Source organism: Psittacula echo (assembly GCF_963264785.1).
Source record: "Psittacula echo genome assembly, chromosome: 6".
In the NCBI taxonomy this organism is placed as follows: Eukaryota; Metazoa; Chordata; class Aves; order Psittaciformes; family Psittacidae; genus Psittacula; species Psittacula echo.
This window is the reverse complement of record NC_137743.1, coordinates 72,611,121-72,628,939: the sequence shown is the minus strand read 5'-3', so window position 1 is coordinate 72,628,939 and position 17,819 is coordinate 72,611,121. Positions and strand designations below refer to the sequence as shown.

The window sequence follows — 17,819 nt, the reverse complement described above, 5'->3', positions numbered from 1 at the left end:
TTACAAACAGTTGTTTGACAAAAGTAAAGTAGTATATAATAAGGAACAAAAGTTGAAATAAAAGCATCAAGCTTTCCAAACATCAAAGCATCTCTTGATCCTCCTCAAGAAGCTACTTAACAACAAAGTGGGGAAGGGTGGAGCAGGAAAAGAGCAACAAAAAGAAGCAGCACAAAATATATCTGTGCAATTTGCTGAAGAGGGTAAGGGAACACCTAAGTAACATTCGTAATTCACCCTTAAGTGCTTTATTTACACAGGGTGGAGGAAAACTGACAATAGGCCTGAGTAGCATTTTAATTGCTCTGTACAAAAATTTCCTGTTGAGCAGTCTTTGATGTAAAGCTAACTGCATCTGAGCTGAATGCAAACGAACCCAACTTAGCAGTTCTTCTGCAGCATATTGTGCACTTTTTGGTTAAACATGTACGTATTCAGGAACAGCCTTCAAAGAGAGTTCTTTCCTCCCATCCCACTCTCTCCAAACCATTCTACACAGCAACCAAACACTTCTATACAGCAACTGAAATTTTCTTATTTTAAATGTTCTGAAACAGAGTTTGAAAAGCTGTCTGACAGCTAATGTAAGAGAGAAATAGGAGCAGCCAGAGATCAGCAAAGAAAAGAGCAAGGGCAGCTACAACAACTGAAAGCCTTAAGCTGTTAGGCTGTTATCACAAAACCTGCCCAGTCCCAGACACTACAGTAAGTATGTGCCTGAGTTTGAAATTCCCTGCTTGCCCTAACTCCATTGCACCCATTCCATGTTTCTTGTATCAGTGCTTCTGGAGATCAGATTGCCTAGGTTTAAAGATTGCTTCCTGCAATTCCTACACAGATTATTCAGCAATATGAACAAAAGACTCTGAACTGAAAAGCAGTACAAGGAGCTTTGCAGATAGGAGCAGTGTATGTAATTAAAAGGTAATTTTTCACAATTTGGAAGAGTCAGTTTTATTTGAACTTACCTTTAAATTCACACCTGGATCAACTTAAGAGGAGTGCGCATGATGGGGGGTAAATGAATGCCATTCCACAGGCATTATATTCCCAACTAAGGCCCAGCAGCCCAATGAGCTACTGCATCTGTCTCATATCTATGGCTTACTTTTTATCAAATTATTGCACACAACAAAAGACTGAAAATTCAGCAAATTATTTATCTGCAGTACATTTTAGAAGCCTTGAAAAACTCTAAAGCTGATTTCTTTCTAGCCATAGAATGCTATCTTTCCACAAAAGAGATTCAATGATTAACTAATAGTAGCACAGCTATAACTTAGATTAAGGAAGTACCACATCGCCTCTTTTTTATGTCCTTCCTCTTACTGTGTTCCCTGGTTGTCAAATGTTCATAAAGAGGGGAAATACATTTCCTAGTGCACATCTATTCAATGAACAGCAGTCTGTTCTTTCAATAAAAAAATCAATTGACTATAAATATGGAATAATTCAATCCAAATTTAAACAGAAAAGGATAATATACAAAACAATTAGGTTCAGTGAAAGTTACTAAATTTATGTTAAATAATAATTAAAAATAGGTCCTGATTGAAAACACTTTCTGGATTTGAGCCCATTTTATAAAGTATCCATAACTTTTGATGCTAAAGGTCTTTTCCAACCTAGGTGATTCTACAGCTAAAGGAATTATTTCATTTTTAACACCAAACACCCCCAACCACCACCACCCCCCCCCTTCCCCCCAGACAATCAAATGCCTGTGAGAATTGGGCTTAATTGCTAGAATTAGGCTAATTGCTAGAAAGAGAGCAGATTGTCCTGCAGGTAACAATGCACTGTGGTGCTTTGATGTTTTCTTTTCTTGCCTGTCACTTTGCCAGGCAAAATCTCTGGTTTAAGTTATCAAAGCCAAATATCCAAGCCTCTCTTCTTCTGAGAATGTAAGATAAGGTTCATGTAACAGTCCAGTTCAGCAAAAGCTAAAAAGGTTGTGTCTAGAGCTGCAAACTCACACACAAATGGTGCCTACCAGCAGACTGCCTGTGCAGCCCTAATTAGAACTGCATGTGGATGCTTTTTCACACAGTCTGATTAGAAATCACAAACTGCCTTGTTATGGTTCAGGGAGATGGCACTGTCACACAACAGAGGTAATGCATAGTCCTAGAAACACAGCAGAGTTGGAAATCTCAGAAGAGCAGAGTAACAGTGACTTATTCTGTAGTTTGCACAGTGAATGCAGAATGAAGAGAGTTCTTAAATGGACATTTTTATGTGTATGCATACATATACATACACATATATAGATCATAGCCTCTATTAAAATTGAAGTAGTGGGCTAATACTTAAGATCAGCTTCCTAAAACTGAAAAAGACAACAAAAATCACTCATCCATAGTCTTTATAGATAAATTCTATAAGCATTCTACTACCTTGAGGTAACAGAATCCTAGCAATAGAACATTCAGAAGCTTTACTGTAAAACTAGGTGTCTATACTATCATCAGCTTTCATCTTCCTAGCTAGATCGTGTGACCTATTATAAGACTGAAAGCCCCACAGACAGCAGTAAACCATTCCTTCATTTTCTGACATGGTCCATGTTCCTCTGTTCTGCAAAATAATCACAAGCTGCCATTTTTCCCCATTATTTTTATAATTTGGTGTAATGCAAACATTTAGACATTTAATTTTACCATGACAATGTAAAAATTCACCAAGTTATTGGTTTATGCCCCACATTACCCCAGAGAGGAGAAGGTTCAACACTGCATGAGCAAACCACATGACACAGACACAGTCAATCACATGACAAATACAGTCACCACACGACAAAGCTAATGGGGTAATACACAGAGGGCTCAGGTGCATACAGTTACCTCACACACGAGGCACCAGACATAGAACTCAAACTAAGAAAAATGCTTACTCTATTCCCCACCCTGTGCCTCCAAAAATCACCCCCAAGGCCAGAATGGTCCCTGCCACTGCACCTATTAGCCTGTTAGTGGCCATGCTCACTGTGTGGAGGGAAAAGGGAAGATTTTTTTAAGGAAATAATCACATTATGTCTGAAATGAAAACATGAAATAACTCCTCAAAGGAATATTTTATACTATAGTCCATTGTCAGATAAACAGTTCAAACCTCCTAAGAAACCTTTATTTACCAAATACTGTAGCTAAAAATTTCTGAAACCAAATATTTGATTTTCTGTGAATGCTTGCAAATATTACAATGAAAAGGTTTCCTGTAAATGTAAGACTATTCCTGTTGGCTTGTGATTCTATTATTTATTCTAAAAGGCAACATCCTCAACCTATTGCTTTCTTAAAGCAGCCAAAATGTAAATAAATCACCAGTAAGAAAACTTTCTTTTGATCACCAGAAACTTACTGTATCCATAATATAACAAATGATAACTGTTTGGCAATAGCTCCATCATAGGAAGAGCAAAAACCACAAGCTTTATAATTTATTCCTTTACTAGTTATTAATATTTTCATTTGTTACTGTATTTATCAATAAGACTATTTATCTGTATAGCCTAAAGACAGGTAAGACCTTTGTGAAAGAAAAATCCCTCTCTAGAAATGTGCTTCAGGTAGCACCCTGGAACTTTCAATATGCGCAGACAGTCTCTCTCAAGACACCGAGGCCTTATTTTTCATTTTTTAAGGGAACTCTTTTAAGAGAAAACATCTACACATTTCCTAGGTTAAAGATTAAAAGCTTGATAGATATATTGAGTTATAATAGACCACAAGCAAGCAGCTGAAAACCCTGGCTAATGGGGACTTCTCCAAGGACAAAACTTCATAGTCTTCTTGCTGAATAAGTCTGTTTTGAAATGGTTTCCTAACTTTTTCTTATTTCATAACTCTACACACAAACACACATACACACTTGAGACATAAGTTTTATACCAAACAAACAAACATACACTATTCTATTAGATAAGCAAAGGCCTAATTCTGCAAATAAAATGGCAACACTCTAAAGTAATTCCAAGTTTCTGCAGTAGCCAAAAATTAACAGCAAGAACTCTTTGTCTTCTCAAAACTGCCAGCATGCTGGGTAGGTCTGCTAGTCCAGGATACAGTAGGTTGCTGAGTTTAGAGTAACTCAAGACTCATGTATCAACAACAACATAATTAAGAAACACTATTTTTTTTTTTTTTTAAATCCTGAAACATGGTATGGAGCCAAGAGCAATCGATGGGTAATGGAAAGGTCTGCAAAGTCAGCAGGAGCAGCAGCCAACTGTCAGTCATAACAATATATAAATAAATAGCAATACTTCCTAGTTATACATGCTCTAACTGTAGTAAGAAAAATGCTTGGTTCTGTGGTGTGAAAGATCTTAGGTCTGTCAGGTGAATTTTCACATCATGAGTGTTCTGCTTCTGAAATGTAACAAAACTGAAATTTCAGGCTAAGGAAAACCAAGTATTTTGGGTTCTGTCTCATGCTTGTAAGCTGGCATGATGTAGGAAGTACTGGTAATAAGGGGAAAACACTTAATGGAAACTACTTGAGTATGTTGGATCTTTACAATACAGAAAACTACTTCTGTGTTCTTCTGGCATCCTCTCATATAGAAATTCCTCTATTAGCACACCGAAAGAGATTATAGTAGCTGTCAGTGTTCCAGCTCCTAAATTCTAGGCGATTCAACACCAATAAATTATTGTAACAACAAAAGTAAAAATAATCCATCTTTTGAAATCATTGAACCATCTTGTACAAAAACATATCCTGCCTTTTTGCAGAGGGCTCCACTGAAAAATGCAGTCTAAGCTTCGTGTCTGTACCTGCTGGCAGAAATCCATGCACATACTATTCATTTCAGACGTTCTCCCAGAATATTTCAGCATTGACATAGTCATTTTCATAAAGGTATTTTCATTCTGAATTAGATGATTTAATTTAAATTACAAAAATCTAACCAAGATAAGTGTACCTTCTGTGTAGCAAAAGGTTTCCTACAGAACAAAAAGTTTTCCTATAGAACTCTTCACAGAGGGCAGGATTTCTTACCTACAGGATGTGTAAAGGAGCAATATCAAATACATGTACTTTCAGTGTCACAAGTCTGTCCTCTTCATCCACACACACAGAGAAGTAACGAGCTCTATAGTGCTGCTCTCCACAATGTTTTTTAAGACTGTGTATGCAGCATTCCACAGTCAGGAATGTTTTTATGGGAAATGGAAAGACAAGCAGTATTGTAAGGCAGGGTATAAACCAAGCAGCTCTATACAGACAGGTTAGGTGTCCAGGAAGCACCTGCACAGATACCCTAATACAAATCTGGACTGTTCTAGAGAGCCTCCTTCGCAGGAGTAACTTATTTTAAGGTTATCTCTTTAACAGTTCTTTGTAAAAGTCTACTGGAGCCATTCTGCTATGGGGCAAAAGAATAAGGCACACAAGTCAATAGTAGAGCCATTTTGGAGGGAGGTATCAAAACTCTGCCCTCCCTTGAAACATTGGATATTTTACAGAGTAATCTATTAGAGTCTGAGCTCTAAGGGCTACGTTTTTTAATTACTCTATCCTCTTTCCATCAGCCTTGTATAAGGGACAGAAGAACCTGGAACCAGGACATAGCAGAAAAATTTTGTTTGGCTTTCTCAGTTGTTTATTGGGAACTTTATCTGTAACTGCGTAACACTGGATAAATATAGTCTGATGTTGGACAATGTCCTGATGACAGGAAAGACATAAAAGAACCAGACAGCACAATCCAAAGAAATTATTTGGCAGAGAAGTCAGAGAGAATTTCAAGTGCTTTTCTTTGCAGTCTTTGCAAAACTGTTTTGATGAATTATTTCCTCAATAGCTCCTCTTTGTATTTATACATCATATGCAGTTGAAATACCTACCAAATATGTAAGAGCAAACAATAATGATAGCAAGAAGAATTTAAGTCCTTAAAAATCTTAATTTATTTCTTTTTCCTCCCACTGAAATCTGTTTTCAAGGAACCAAAGCTTTTTTCACCAGGGACATTCCACCTTTCCCTTTCTTATGCCATAGCTCTCTGAATTAGCTGAGAACAATTAAGGGAACTGGAAACATCTAGTAAAACATAAATACTCAATTATATAAATAATATGAGCTATGCTTATATTCCAATCACAAAATGGTCATAAAAATAGAGAGTAAGGGACAAAAGAAAAATCAGAAAGTACGTACCCTTACCTATTGAAATCTTCCCCAAATTTAGGTTAAAAAAATAAGTTTCATCCATTCTCAAAGCAGAAAGCCCTATTTCATCTACACAAACCAGAATTTTACTGTCTGGGTCTAAAAAGGACTGTACAATAATACTGTGTTGTTATATGACAATCTACTATCATGTAGCAACAGAAAAATGTCATAAATATTTGAAAGAACATCAAAACTGAAATCACACAAACCCTTGGGTCCTTCATCCTTCTTGCTACCAGTATTCCTGATAGGATCATCAATACTGCAGTCTGTCCCAGCCCAGGAGAAATTACAAATGCAAGTGGCTTCATTACTACAAATCTGGAAAGGAAAATAAATGACAGCAATTGTTTTTTAACTACATTTTATTAAATTTCTTTAACATGTAGTTAGGTATTTAATTCACAGTATAAAACTTATCCATTTTTATTTATATTTTATATATATTTATATATTGTAAAAATAGTGCTGAGTGTTTAGCATGAGCATAATACATCAATAACCTGAAAGTTTGCTTTAACCCTCTAAATACACTCAGATGCTAAGAAAAGCAGAAGTGTCCCCCAGTGGTTTCATCTTCATGTGCACTACACACCTGCATAGAATGTAAAAAACCCCAGAAATTCTCATCTAGAAAAACCCCTATCTAGTGTAGTTAGATCTTCACTCATCAGCTATCTAGCCTTTGCGCCTCAGTGTCCAGAACAAATACAAGTATTGGCATTTAAAAGGTTCAAGACATGGTTATTCTTTACAACCTCTCATTTACAGCTTGCTCCCATGTATTAAAACCAGTAAGATTTTCATTGGTTTTGTCAGAATTTTTTTCTAAGCAGCAATGTGATGTGCTTATCTTTTAGAAAGAGGAAATAGTTCTTCCTAAGTCTGTATTTAGTTGAATGACCTCTAAAAAAGGACTTAGGACTCACTAAAATTGGCAGTACACTTATCAGATACAGGAAAACCTAACCAACTGATAACCAAACCTTAAAGTATCGAATCAATAGAGTTGAGAGCTATAAACTTTCCATATTAAAAAGAACATGTAATGTGTAGCTAGAAGAGGTTACTAAGGGGAAAAGCATGACATGAGGAACAGACCCAAAACAAAGAATGAAGTTTTGATTATGGGACTAGAAGTGAAGTCAATCATTAGGTATCAGCTAATCAGTCTTTTGGACACTGGAATATAAGGTCATAATAAACCAGAAAATTCCTTACATACTAATGATTATAAGCAAGTACTACCTGCAATTTTTTTTTTTTTTAGCTTAACTTTTACCTCATCCTGCTTCTTAAAGTATTCAACTGAAGAATCTTAGCTAGGAAGCTGAAGATAAATACATCCTATGGTAAGTTTGATCAACTCAAGTAGTCTTTTAAATTATGAATAGGAATTATCCAAAGCAAACCAAAGAAGGTAACAGTTCTCTTAGCAGTCATGCTACTCTCCAAATGTACCAAGATGATTTCTAGATCTCCTAGAAACTTTACCTTCCAATTTTAATTTTTTATCTTCTTGATTTTGAATGTAACCCTTTTCTCTGAAGCACTCCATCTTCAAGTACACATAACAAGAAGGAAGAAGAACGCCTTCTTGTATAAAGTCTAGCCCCTCAGTCAAGTATTTGTCTACTGAATCTCACAGTGGAAATGTTTTATCAATATTACAGCTAGGACAGATCATTAAAACATACCTAATGTCTTAGACAAATGGACTTATGGGTAGAAAACCAGAATATAATGAGCCTGAATGCAAAATGATACACACTTTGCATCTGTTCAAGAACACAATCTCTGTTGAGATCCAACAGTTTAAGTTTTACTTAAGTCATGGGGTATAACTCCATGAACCCATGACCAAGTTCATAAAGGTGTCAGGATGTAGGAAAAAGTCTAACTGAAGATGGCAAATACTTTGAAATATGAGTACTACATTATAGAAATCTCTCAGTAACTGATGTAAAAGCTTTTTTCCTGCTAGAAACAAAACCAACGCTGGGTATAATTGCAGAACTAATTTGACAACTTTGCTGTCTAAAATCTTACCTGTGCTTCACAGAATGGCAGTCTTCCCCTAAATCTAAACATTCGTGTTTGCAGATCAACAGGTCTTAGGAACACTTTCAGACAAGGAACTCCTAACACAGGGTATGTTAAGACCAGATAGAGCAGAGATAGCTGGAGAAGCTCAGCTGCTAACTCGCAGTTCAGACTCACCCCATGACCAGAACAGACTTTTCCATTAGAACCAATGGGACAGCTGCTTATGTTCAAGGATTGAATTGGCAGGCACTTTTTGTCCAGACACATCATCTGAGGTCCACATGGAGCTCCATCCTCCACATAACCTAAATCTGTATCATCATCTAAAAGAACATGAGCACCACTACAAGAAAAAAGTTTTAAGATACTATTAGTATTATGACTGGAGTCTTTTGAAAATATTAAACATGTCAGTGTAGATACTAAAAGCCTCAGACCCTTCTCTCATTCAGGCATACAGACAGATTAAACAAAATCATGTCTGTCCACAGAATCATTTGTCTGTCCACAGCACTGACAACGCGTTCCAGCAGTCAGACTAAAAGGAAGTCTTAATATGGCTTAAATACTCACAAAGGGCACCTTAGTCTTTGGGGTTCTTTTAATAGCCTTTGATGGACCATGCTTTGTTCCTTTTTTATTTTTCTCCCTTCAAATACTGTGGAATACTAGTGCTAGAAAAACACCCCACCAAACCCTCATGAGATTTAAACATTAGTAGAATAATAGGAAATTTAAGAATCATTGTTCACTTAGGACCTAACTATGTAAAAAAGTATTCTTAGTAGGACAGCAGTGTTGCCAATGTCTTTGAAACAAATCCAGTATTGTGCGCAGCAGGCTAAAATTTACCTGCCTTTTAAATGAACTGTAGTTTAACATCTTATCCTGTAATAAGGAACTCTTCAGTTTCCTCCAGTTCCCTACAGCTATTTCCCTGAGTATGTAATACACAAAATCATTATGTTTAAAATATAGGTCTTTGAAATGACAGTCCTTTTTTTATCCCCCAGGAAAGTATAATGCTGAGCATTAAACTCTGACTGAACTGGAGAAATCAGCTAATTAGGAGGACAACCCACATTTTTCCCTCTTTAAATGTGGAATATTAGGCTTTATTTTAATAAGTATCATTCAGAATAATGATTTTTGCTGAGCTGTAAGATATTAATTACCTAAAAAAATCAAAGAATTTTACAGCTATGTTTATCTTAATTATGTTTGACAGAGTAAAATAATATCTCAACTCTGCATTATCTTTTACCTGCAATCCACTATTCGTCCTTGATGATAAAAAGAGTTTGGAATAATTTCTCCTTGAACTTGACCAACTCGTGGAACTCTAGTAAGATTAGTACAGAGCAAAAAGCCACAGAAAACATCACTGTGAAATGAAAACATAAATCAAAAAGTTACTAGATAATACAAAGTATATGCACAAAAAAGACTGGCAATGATGCTGCTGATCACATGAAGTAATATATTATGATAAGCCACACATTTTCAGAGTACAAGTCTGGAAGTAAAATGTTATTTGATATAAATGACAAGAGGCAAAAAGAATCACTCACTCTAATGCACCAGTGAGTTATTATGAACCAAAAACTTATCTATGCTCTAATTCCAATACAGCACAATTAAGAGGAGTCAAACTGTACAAACCTTTGTCACATCAGGCTAACTTACATTTCCGTCTCTAGCAGTTTGAATGCTGTACGTTAATGTTAAGTTTGAATTTTTAATTGAATTTTATTTCCCTTGCAAGGCAACAGAACCATGATAAGAATCACCAGCATGCAGTGTGTGTGCCTGAATTTTGGTAAAGAATTGGCTTTGTTTGATGTTATTTTATATGTGCAATCTTCAATAGAAGGATATCAGGTTAAAAATTCCATCTCCTCCTCCTACAATTGTCCCAAGTCATAGAAGAAGCTGGATGAACACTGGAAACTGTATTTGTGAAAACTGCAAAGCATTTTAAATGGCCCTTCAGCTACACCATTTTTCTGCATCTCTCTACTGCCCAAACACCAGCTTTATACAAAGTTTTAAACATATATATCAGAACAACACTAATCTAAATATAGAAAATATCCATTACACAACTCCTTTCCTTATGATTCTATCTGAAAAGTTAATCATGTAATAAATAAAGCCACTTGATAAACATCAAATAGACAAAGAAGGAAAACACCGTTCTGAGACTGAAGCTGTTACATGCACACCTAAAAATTACAAACCAGTAAGAGAATCAGGAGAAATTTAAATCTCTCCACTAACGGTCATTAACTTGAAAAGTAAGTTTTATCAAACACCATGCTCACGTACAAATGAATCAGCCATTTTCTCTAAGAGCATCCAAGTGTCTAATGGTCCTTTCTGCTCAAAAATAAATGTTGGAACAAACTTGAAATAGCGTAATTTATTATTAATCCCAGAGCAAGTGAAAATAGCATGTGTATTTGCAGCCTAATTTATCCCTACCAAATCTGAAGTGTTTGTATATTATGAACATGTGATGGTTTGCTGCCCTCTACGTTCTTCTGAAAACCTGGAATTCTTTACAAGTGTATTTGCAGAGTCACCCATGGATTTGTCCGAATGGAACTTTTTGAAGACGCAAACCTTGTGAGGGAAAGAAGATCCAAAATAAGGCCAAACAAACTGCTGACACATTCATGAAAAAGTAGCCAATATTAAACCAGTATTAATCAATACACAACTAATGTCTATGAAGATAACTTACTGTTTGCTACACTGAATCCATCGGTCTCCATCTTTTCCACAGTTTCCTTTTTTTGTGCCTTCTGTATTAAGCTTTTCGTAACAAAATTTGTCAGATCCTGAAGACTCTGTTGATGAAAAAAGGAGATAATTTCCACTGGCACCATCACGGCTCTGAAAACCTGCGTGAGTTATTGCAGCAGTTCTCTATTTTTTTAAAACAAAACACATCTCTAACCACATATGTATGCACACAGATGGTACTTTCCAGTGACTCCAGTGGGAACCCAGCAGACCAAATGGCAATACCTACAGATGGCTTTTCTTAAATGATGCTCGGTGTCCAAAATTTGCTTGAACTTTAAAAGAAAAAAGCAGTTTCCACAGTGTCTGCATTGTCTCCTGCACTTGAATTTGTCTGTGCTCTAATTTTGTTCACTCAGAACAGCTGCACATACATTTAATCTAATTGTTTTCACTGCAGTTATTCCTGATCTGTATTTCAGGAGACCAAAGATTTTACAAATTACGTATATCTTAAACGTATGTTCTGACATCAAATAAATGTTTCTTTTCTTTTTTAGGACTTCATAGAGAAAACCAAGGTTGAACAGTCAGAGTGTAACTTCTACTGCTCTCTAGGAGTGGAAATTTGAACTAATAGGTTTAAACCACAATTATTTAACTAACAAGGTCTTCTGTTTTTTCTAAAAATCAGTTGAAAAAAAACCAGTTCTAGAGGAAGCCAACTGCATCCTGGGCTGCATCAAAAGGAGTGTGACCAGCAGGTCGAAGGAGGTGATCCTGCCCCTCTACTCTGCTCTCGTGAGACCTCACTTGGAGTATTGTGTGCAGTTCTGGTGTCCTCAACATAAAAAGGACATGGAACTGTTGGACCAAGTCCAGAGGAGGGCCACGAGGATGATCAGGGGACTGGAGCACCTCCTGTATGGAGACAGGCTGAGAAAGTTGTGGCTGTTCAGCCTGGAGAAGGGGGGCTATAGGGATGCTGGGGAGGGACTCTTCATTAGGCACTGTAGTGATAGGACAAGGTGTAATGGGTTAAAACTTAAACAGGGGAAGTTTAGATTGGATCTAAGGAAGAAATTCTTTACTGAGAGGGTGGTGAGGCACTGGAATGGGTCACCCAGGGAGGTTGTGAATGTTCCATCGTTGGCAGTGTTCAAGGCCAGGTTGGACAGAGCCTTGGGTGACATGATTTAAAGTGAGGTGTCCCTGCCCATGGCAGAGGGGTTGGAACTTGATGATCTTAAGGTCCTTTCCAACCTTAACTATTCTATGATTCTAAGATCAAATACTAAATGTAAATAAGACAGAGGAGTTTCAGTAAAATCACCTGTACAGAAGACAAACCAAATATTTTAAAACATAATTGTGCAAGATATGAAGTAATCAGTTAATAAAAACAGATATTGCCTTTTATTGTCTATTACCAAAAAATGAAAGGTGGCAGCATAAAGCTCAAAAAGAACATCAGAAGACAAAGAAAACATTGTCTCTATCCAGTTTTACAGTTATATAGCATCTTTTGTATTGTACAAGACAAACAATAAATGGTAAAACTATATCCCTTCTATATCTATATCTTCCCTAGAATGGAATGATTCTTCTGTCTCAAACAGGCAGTGTCAGCAATGGCAGTTATGATTAGACAAAAAGCACAAAAAACCATGAAGTGCCAGAGGCCAGGACATCCTGATAGTTCTGCTCTGCTGAACTGTCTCAAAGTTGTTACCCAGAAAATTTATCCCCTCTCAGCTGCAACCCACAATCCATTGCAACTGCAGTTCTATTTTACTCAGCACCTCTGGGCTTTAATTCATACTATGTATATTTAAATTCACACCAATGGATTAATTTTCTTGACTTATAGGATGGTGTAGCAAAGAGAGACAAGGTGAAGCAGCTTTAGCATGAACCACTGCTGGGATAATGGAATTGGTAACTCATTAAAAAACCCCAAAACATCTGTTTTGAACGATACAAAAAAAAAAATCCTCAAACCAATCTTTTTTTGCCCCTGAGTAACAGTAGCTCAAAGTTGCCAATATTTTGTGTCTTCTCATCCAGTTCCATTGGAGTCCAGCATTTGCTGCCCTACCTATGTTTGCAACCACATCATGTCAGAACAGTCTCACTGTCATCACTCCCAGACATGAAATTTCACTTGGCCATGAAGCCACAGGATCTCACTGCAGTCCAATGAGCAGAAAACTTAACTTTAACTTACAGTGGCAGGAACAAAAAATAACACCCTAAAAACACAAAACACAGGAACGAACCAGAAATAAAATACATTTAAGGTAGTTAAAGTCAACCTACTAGATCCCCAGATATATTTGCATTGATTATCTCTTGTCTTGCATTCACCGTTATAGCAACGACCCTAAACAAAACACAACATGTTAGCAATGAGAACTGAATACCATTTCATTCGTCCCCCTCCCTCAACAAATGTATCATTTTGATCCTTCACATGCAGGCTGGGAGGTAGTTTTCATTAATTTGGGTAAATTAAGTGCACCTTTTGGCCCAGATGCTCAAAGTCGGTGCCTGATATGTACTGACATTTCAGCAACTGCTTTATATTCCCTCATTTATGTAGTTGTAAAGAACTTGTTAACGTGGAGTGTAATAAAAGCTAAATATGCAAATGTAAGGATGCCAAGCAGATTTTACTCTAAGTTATTAGTCAGTGTTCATCGACTGCATAAAGCACAAGCAACAGTGATGTCCAAAAGACAAAATACATAAAGAAATATTGAAGACAAGATTTAAAAAAACCCAAACAAACAAAACCAAAACAAAAAACTTGGATTCTTGTATTGGGTTGATTTCTACTTGCTGCTGTGCACGGATTTTTAAACACTGCATACCTGATTAGAATCACAGGCATACCCATCTTGTTTATGAAGATTTGGTGGACACTGAAAAACAGTAACAATTTTTTTATCATGTGTACTGTAATAATACAAAGGATCACATATAGAATTTTACTGGTTTTAGAAGACAGCTGCACAATATAATGTAACATAATTAGTGCACAAATCTTTATAGCTACAAACACAAATGAAAAAAATGAACATCATCAGCCATGAAATATAATGCTTGATTTAGAATTACTGCATATTCTAAGTAGAAATTAAAGAGGTCAGGTAAAATGACAAGCAAAACAAAATGTGTTCAGTAACAGGGTATTTGGTAGCTATTAGTGGGGCCGTGTTTGCAACACTGCCACTGCATTCATCTCAGTTCCACTAAGAAAGTGAGTGAGCACCCAGTTGTAGCCTACCAGTCTATTGCTTATAGAGGTGTAGGGGGTTTATGATGTTAACTGTCATGTTCTCTTGGCACATGATGAAGCTAGGAGCAGTCTAGTCTCAAAGCTTTTCCTCATCAAAATGGACCTGTGAAGATTTGGAAAGAGTATGCTGCTAGCCAATACTTTGAGGGCAGCCTTTCTAGCTGAAGAAAGCCCTTCCCCCTCCCATTAAGAATGCTCCATATACAGAATAAAAGTTTTACAATAAAATATCAGCAATAGCTACTTATTTGTAAATGTGGATGTCTCAGATGGTAATAGAAAAAGAGGTTACTGTTAATTTATTGGCATCTATAATTACAGCCAATGCACAGAAAGAGACGTGAGCTATCCTGAATCTTATTTCTTCAAAGCTAAGAACTTGATGCAGTAAATTACTGCAGCAGAGCTACGAAGTTCTTATATAGCCCTGAAGCTAAATACTCAGTGTTGAAAATGAGCATGAATTGCCTAAATCAAAATTGCTGTAAAAATGGGAGATGTACAGAAAGTTGTCTATTTAAAAGGTAAAACAAGTTAAAACAGTATTCTGGTTGCTGTTTATTCCCATATGTTTGAGTATTAGCCAAATGTTTAAGAGAAATGTGTAAGAAAGAGTCTTAAAATCCTCATACCTGTGCACACTCTTAAAAAACAGAACCCTTTATACAAGTCTTACAAGCAGTGGCTGAGGGAACTGGGTTGCTTAGGCAAAGAAAAGGAGGCTCAGGGGAGACCTTATCACTGTCTACAACTACCTGAAAGGAGGTTGTAATAAGATGGGTGTCAGTCTCTTCTCCCAAGTAGCAAGTGCCAGGATGAAAGGAAACAGCCTCAGGTTGTGCCAGGGGAGGTTTAGATTAGGTAAAGTTCCTTCACTGAAAGGATTGTCAGGCATTAAAACAGGCTGCTCAGGGAAGTGGTTGGGTTACCATCCCTGGAGATATTTAAAAGACATTTTGGAGGTGATGCTTAGTGATGGGTTAGTGGTGGACACTGGGACTCAATGATATTAAGGGTCTTTTCCAACTTAAATGGTTCTATACTCAGTTATAATTTTCTATGTTCATATTTTAAACTATTTTATTTAATAAAATCTTACCGTTATTCTGTTTGATTTCTTTCACATTTGCTATATATTCTTCGTACTTATGCTATAGACCAGGCAAAGAGTAAAGGAGGATGTCTGACACAAATACTACACAGACACACAAAACCCCACAAGTTTTAAAAACCAAATAAACCTACAGAAGTAATATTTTGAGTCCACTTAGATTAATTTTGAGTTATGATATTTTTTTGTTACGTTTAAAAGGTTTTGTTAGGATTAAAAAATAACCCCCTGCAGTTATTTTGGGCATATGAGTGTGCAGTTTGCTAATCTGGATTTTTCTTCTTAAACTGATATGAAAATGAGTGCAAGCAAACATCAACAGTGAAGCAGAGAAAGCTTCTGCATACATACCTGGCCAGAATCCCCAGTGCAGAACTCTGCAATATCACATTCATTCACCGCGTATCGACAGTCATAGGCCCGTGGGAAAAACTAGAAAATGAAGAATATAGTTCAGGTCTAAGATTAGGTCTACATAAGCTGTTCCTTTTCATTCTACATAAAACACACTTTGAACTATAACAGGCTGCATAGGACTTCCATGGACAACTGACAGAACAATAGATATACTACAGCAACACTCACAAGACATGATGTATTACAGCAGGGTCCATCACTACAGTGAGCTCCATTAGAAAGAGAGCACTTCTTACAACAGTCTGCATAGCACTCCTGAGGAAAATATTAAGCAAAATTTAGTTTTCTATTGTAAGTAACATTTTTCTTTACAATTTTTCCAACAAACTATTAGGTACCAGCAGACAAAAGATTCAGTTCAGTACTGATGAGTTGAAATTATCAGCTGGAAGAACATTTGCAATGCTCAGATACTAAAGGTAAAACAATGACAAATATGCCATAGCAACAAGGGCATTCACACCTTATGAAGCTTCTTAACAGGTGTGGAATAGCCTGGGCCAAATGCAAGCTGCTTAGCCAAATTGCTCAGAATGCAGACAAAAAGATTAAGGAAACTAATTATGGGTGCAATTCTCTTTAAATACTAGAACTAGGACTCAAATCTAGAGGGAAGATTTGAAAAAATCGGAATATTTCCAAAATAGAGAAAACCCCAACAGTTTACTTCTTCTGTGCAAACCCAGGCATCTATCTCCAAAGCATTGATAAGGAATCTACTACTCCAGGTACACAAATAAAGGTGTAAGCAACAATTCAAAACTTGCTGGGAAGCAGCTACACCTTGTCACCTGTGTAACAGGAACCATTCAGAAGACTCTGTCTTCGCACTCATTCTCACTTGGGAAAATGTTTTAACACAGTCCAGTCCTTTAACAAAGTTGTTCCCAAACAATAAGCAAAACAAATTCATTTCCATAACCTTCCCCCCTCCCTTACCAATCACATAATTTATCTGAATATATTTTGTAAGAAAAATAAGACTTGTGGAGTAATATATACTTGAGTAGTATATACTTGTAATATATACTTGTGGAGTAATATATACTCTACTTGCCATTCGGAAACCGCAATCACATTCTTCTCCTGCTTCTACATATCCGTTTCCACACTCGGTGGTTTCAAAAAGCTGAAAGCAAAAAAGACCCCCAGCCTGTAAGATTAAAACTAGCATCAAATGAGTCTTCTGTCACACATAGACCGTTTCCACCATGCCACGGAAACATGCTCTCATAGAGAATATATATGCTGTGATAATGCGATGGGGAAGGCAGAATGATTTCAAGTGCTGAAGGTCAGAACTGTTCAGTCACGAAAGTTGTACAACTGAAAGCTAACCCTCTTTAGCAGAACATCGATCTCAAAATCATGATAATCAGAAAGACAATAAAATAATACTCAAGGAGATAATATTTGAACTTTGTTCCTATTCTATGGACTCTCATTTCTTTGACAATTCCTTCAAGAAACTAGTCAGCAGTAAGATCTCTGGGATCTGTGCAGGTACCCACACATGCTCATGCAATTAGCTCCTGTCGTCTATTCCAGTGTAACATGCATGAAAGTAATAAACATTAAGAAATACTGCCAAAAGTAAGTTCTGTGTGCCTTATTAGTAAATTAGTACAATCACATACAGACAGTGCTAAATAGTTAATCCTAGAACCAGATATATACAATACAGGTAAGTCCTAGAGTTCAGGATGGTACAGATTCTGTTCCGGTTTCACATATCATAATATTGATTAATGGTGATTTAAGATATTTTTCAGTCTTGTCAGAAATAATTTTGCAAAAATTTTGCCTGTTTTCAATGTAAAAATTCTGCTTTAAAATCCTGTAAGAATATGAGGAATCTCCAACTAAACAGAGCTATCAGCAACACGAACACGTTCATCACTAGAACGTGGTTGAAATGAGAAGGTAAAAGTTAACAAGTTAAAATAAGAACAGATAAATCTGCAGCTAAATAAGGGTGAAAGATGCGAGTAAACATGTTCTTTTTGCATGGGCTTA

At 36.6% G+C, this 17,819-nt stretch overlaps 1 protein-coding gene across 1 annotated transcript in view; it reads right to left on the bottom strand.

Moving 5' to 3' along the window:
- The window catches only part of ADAM23 (ADAM metallopeptidase domain 23), a gene marked incomplete at both ends in the record, with an annotated part of 69,912 nt that overhangs the window by 6,966 nt on the left and 45,127 nt on the right, over positions 1–17,819 (bottom strand). Inside the window, 9 exons of the mRNA XM_080620878.1 lie at positions 6,390–6,501; positions 8,401–8,569; positions 9,491–9,610; positions 10,973–11,078; positions 13,294–13,357; positions 13,848–13,898; positions 15,738–15,818; positions 15,972–16,058; positions 16,861–16,932. Coding sequence (XP_080477004.1) covers positions 6,390–6,501; positions 8,401–8,569; positions 9,491–9,610; positions 10,973–11,078; positions 13,294–13,357; positions 13,848–13,898; positions 15,738–15,818; positions 15,972–16,058; positions 16,861–16,932 — 862 coding nt within the window. The remainder of the gene's footprint in view (positions 1–6,389; positions 6,502–8,400; positions 8,570–9,490; positions 9,611–10,972; positions 11,079–13,293; positions 13,358–13,847; positions 13,899–15,737; positions 15,819–15,971; positions 16,059–16,860; positions 16,933–17,819) is intronic.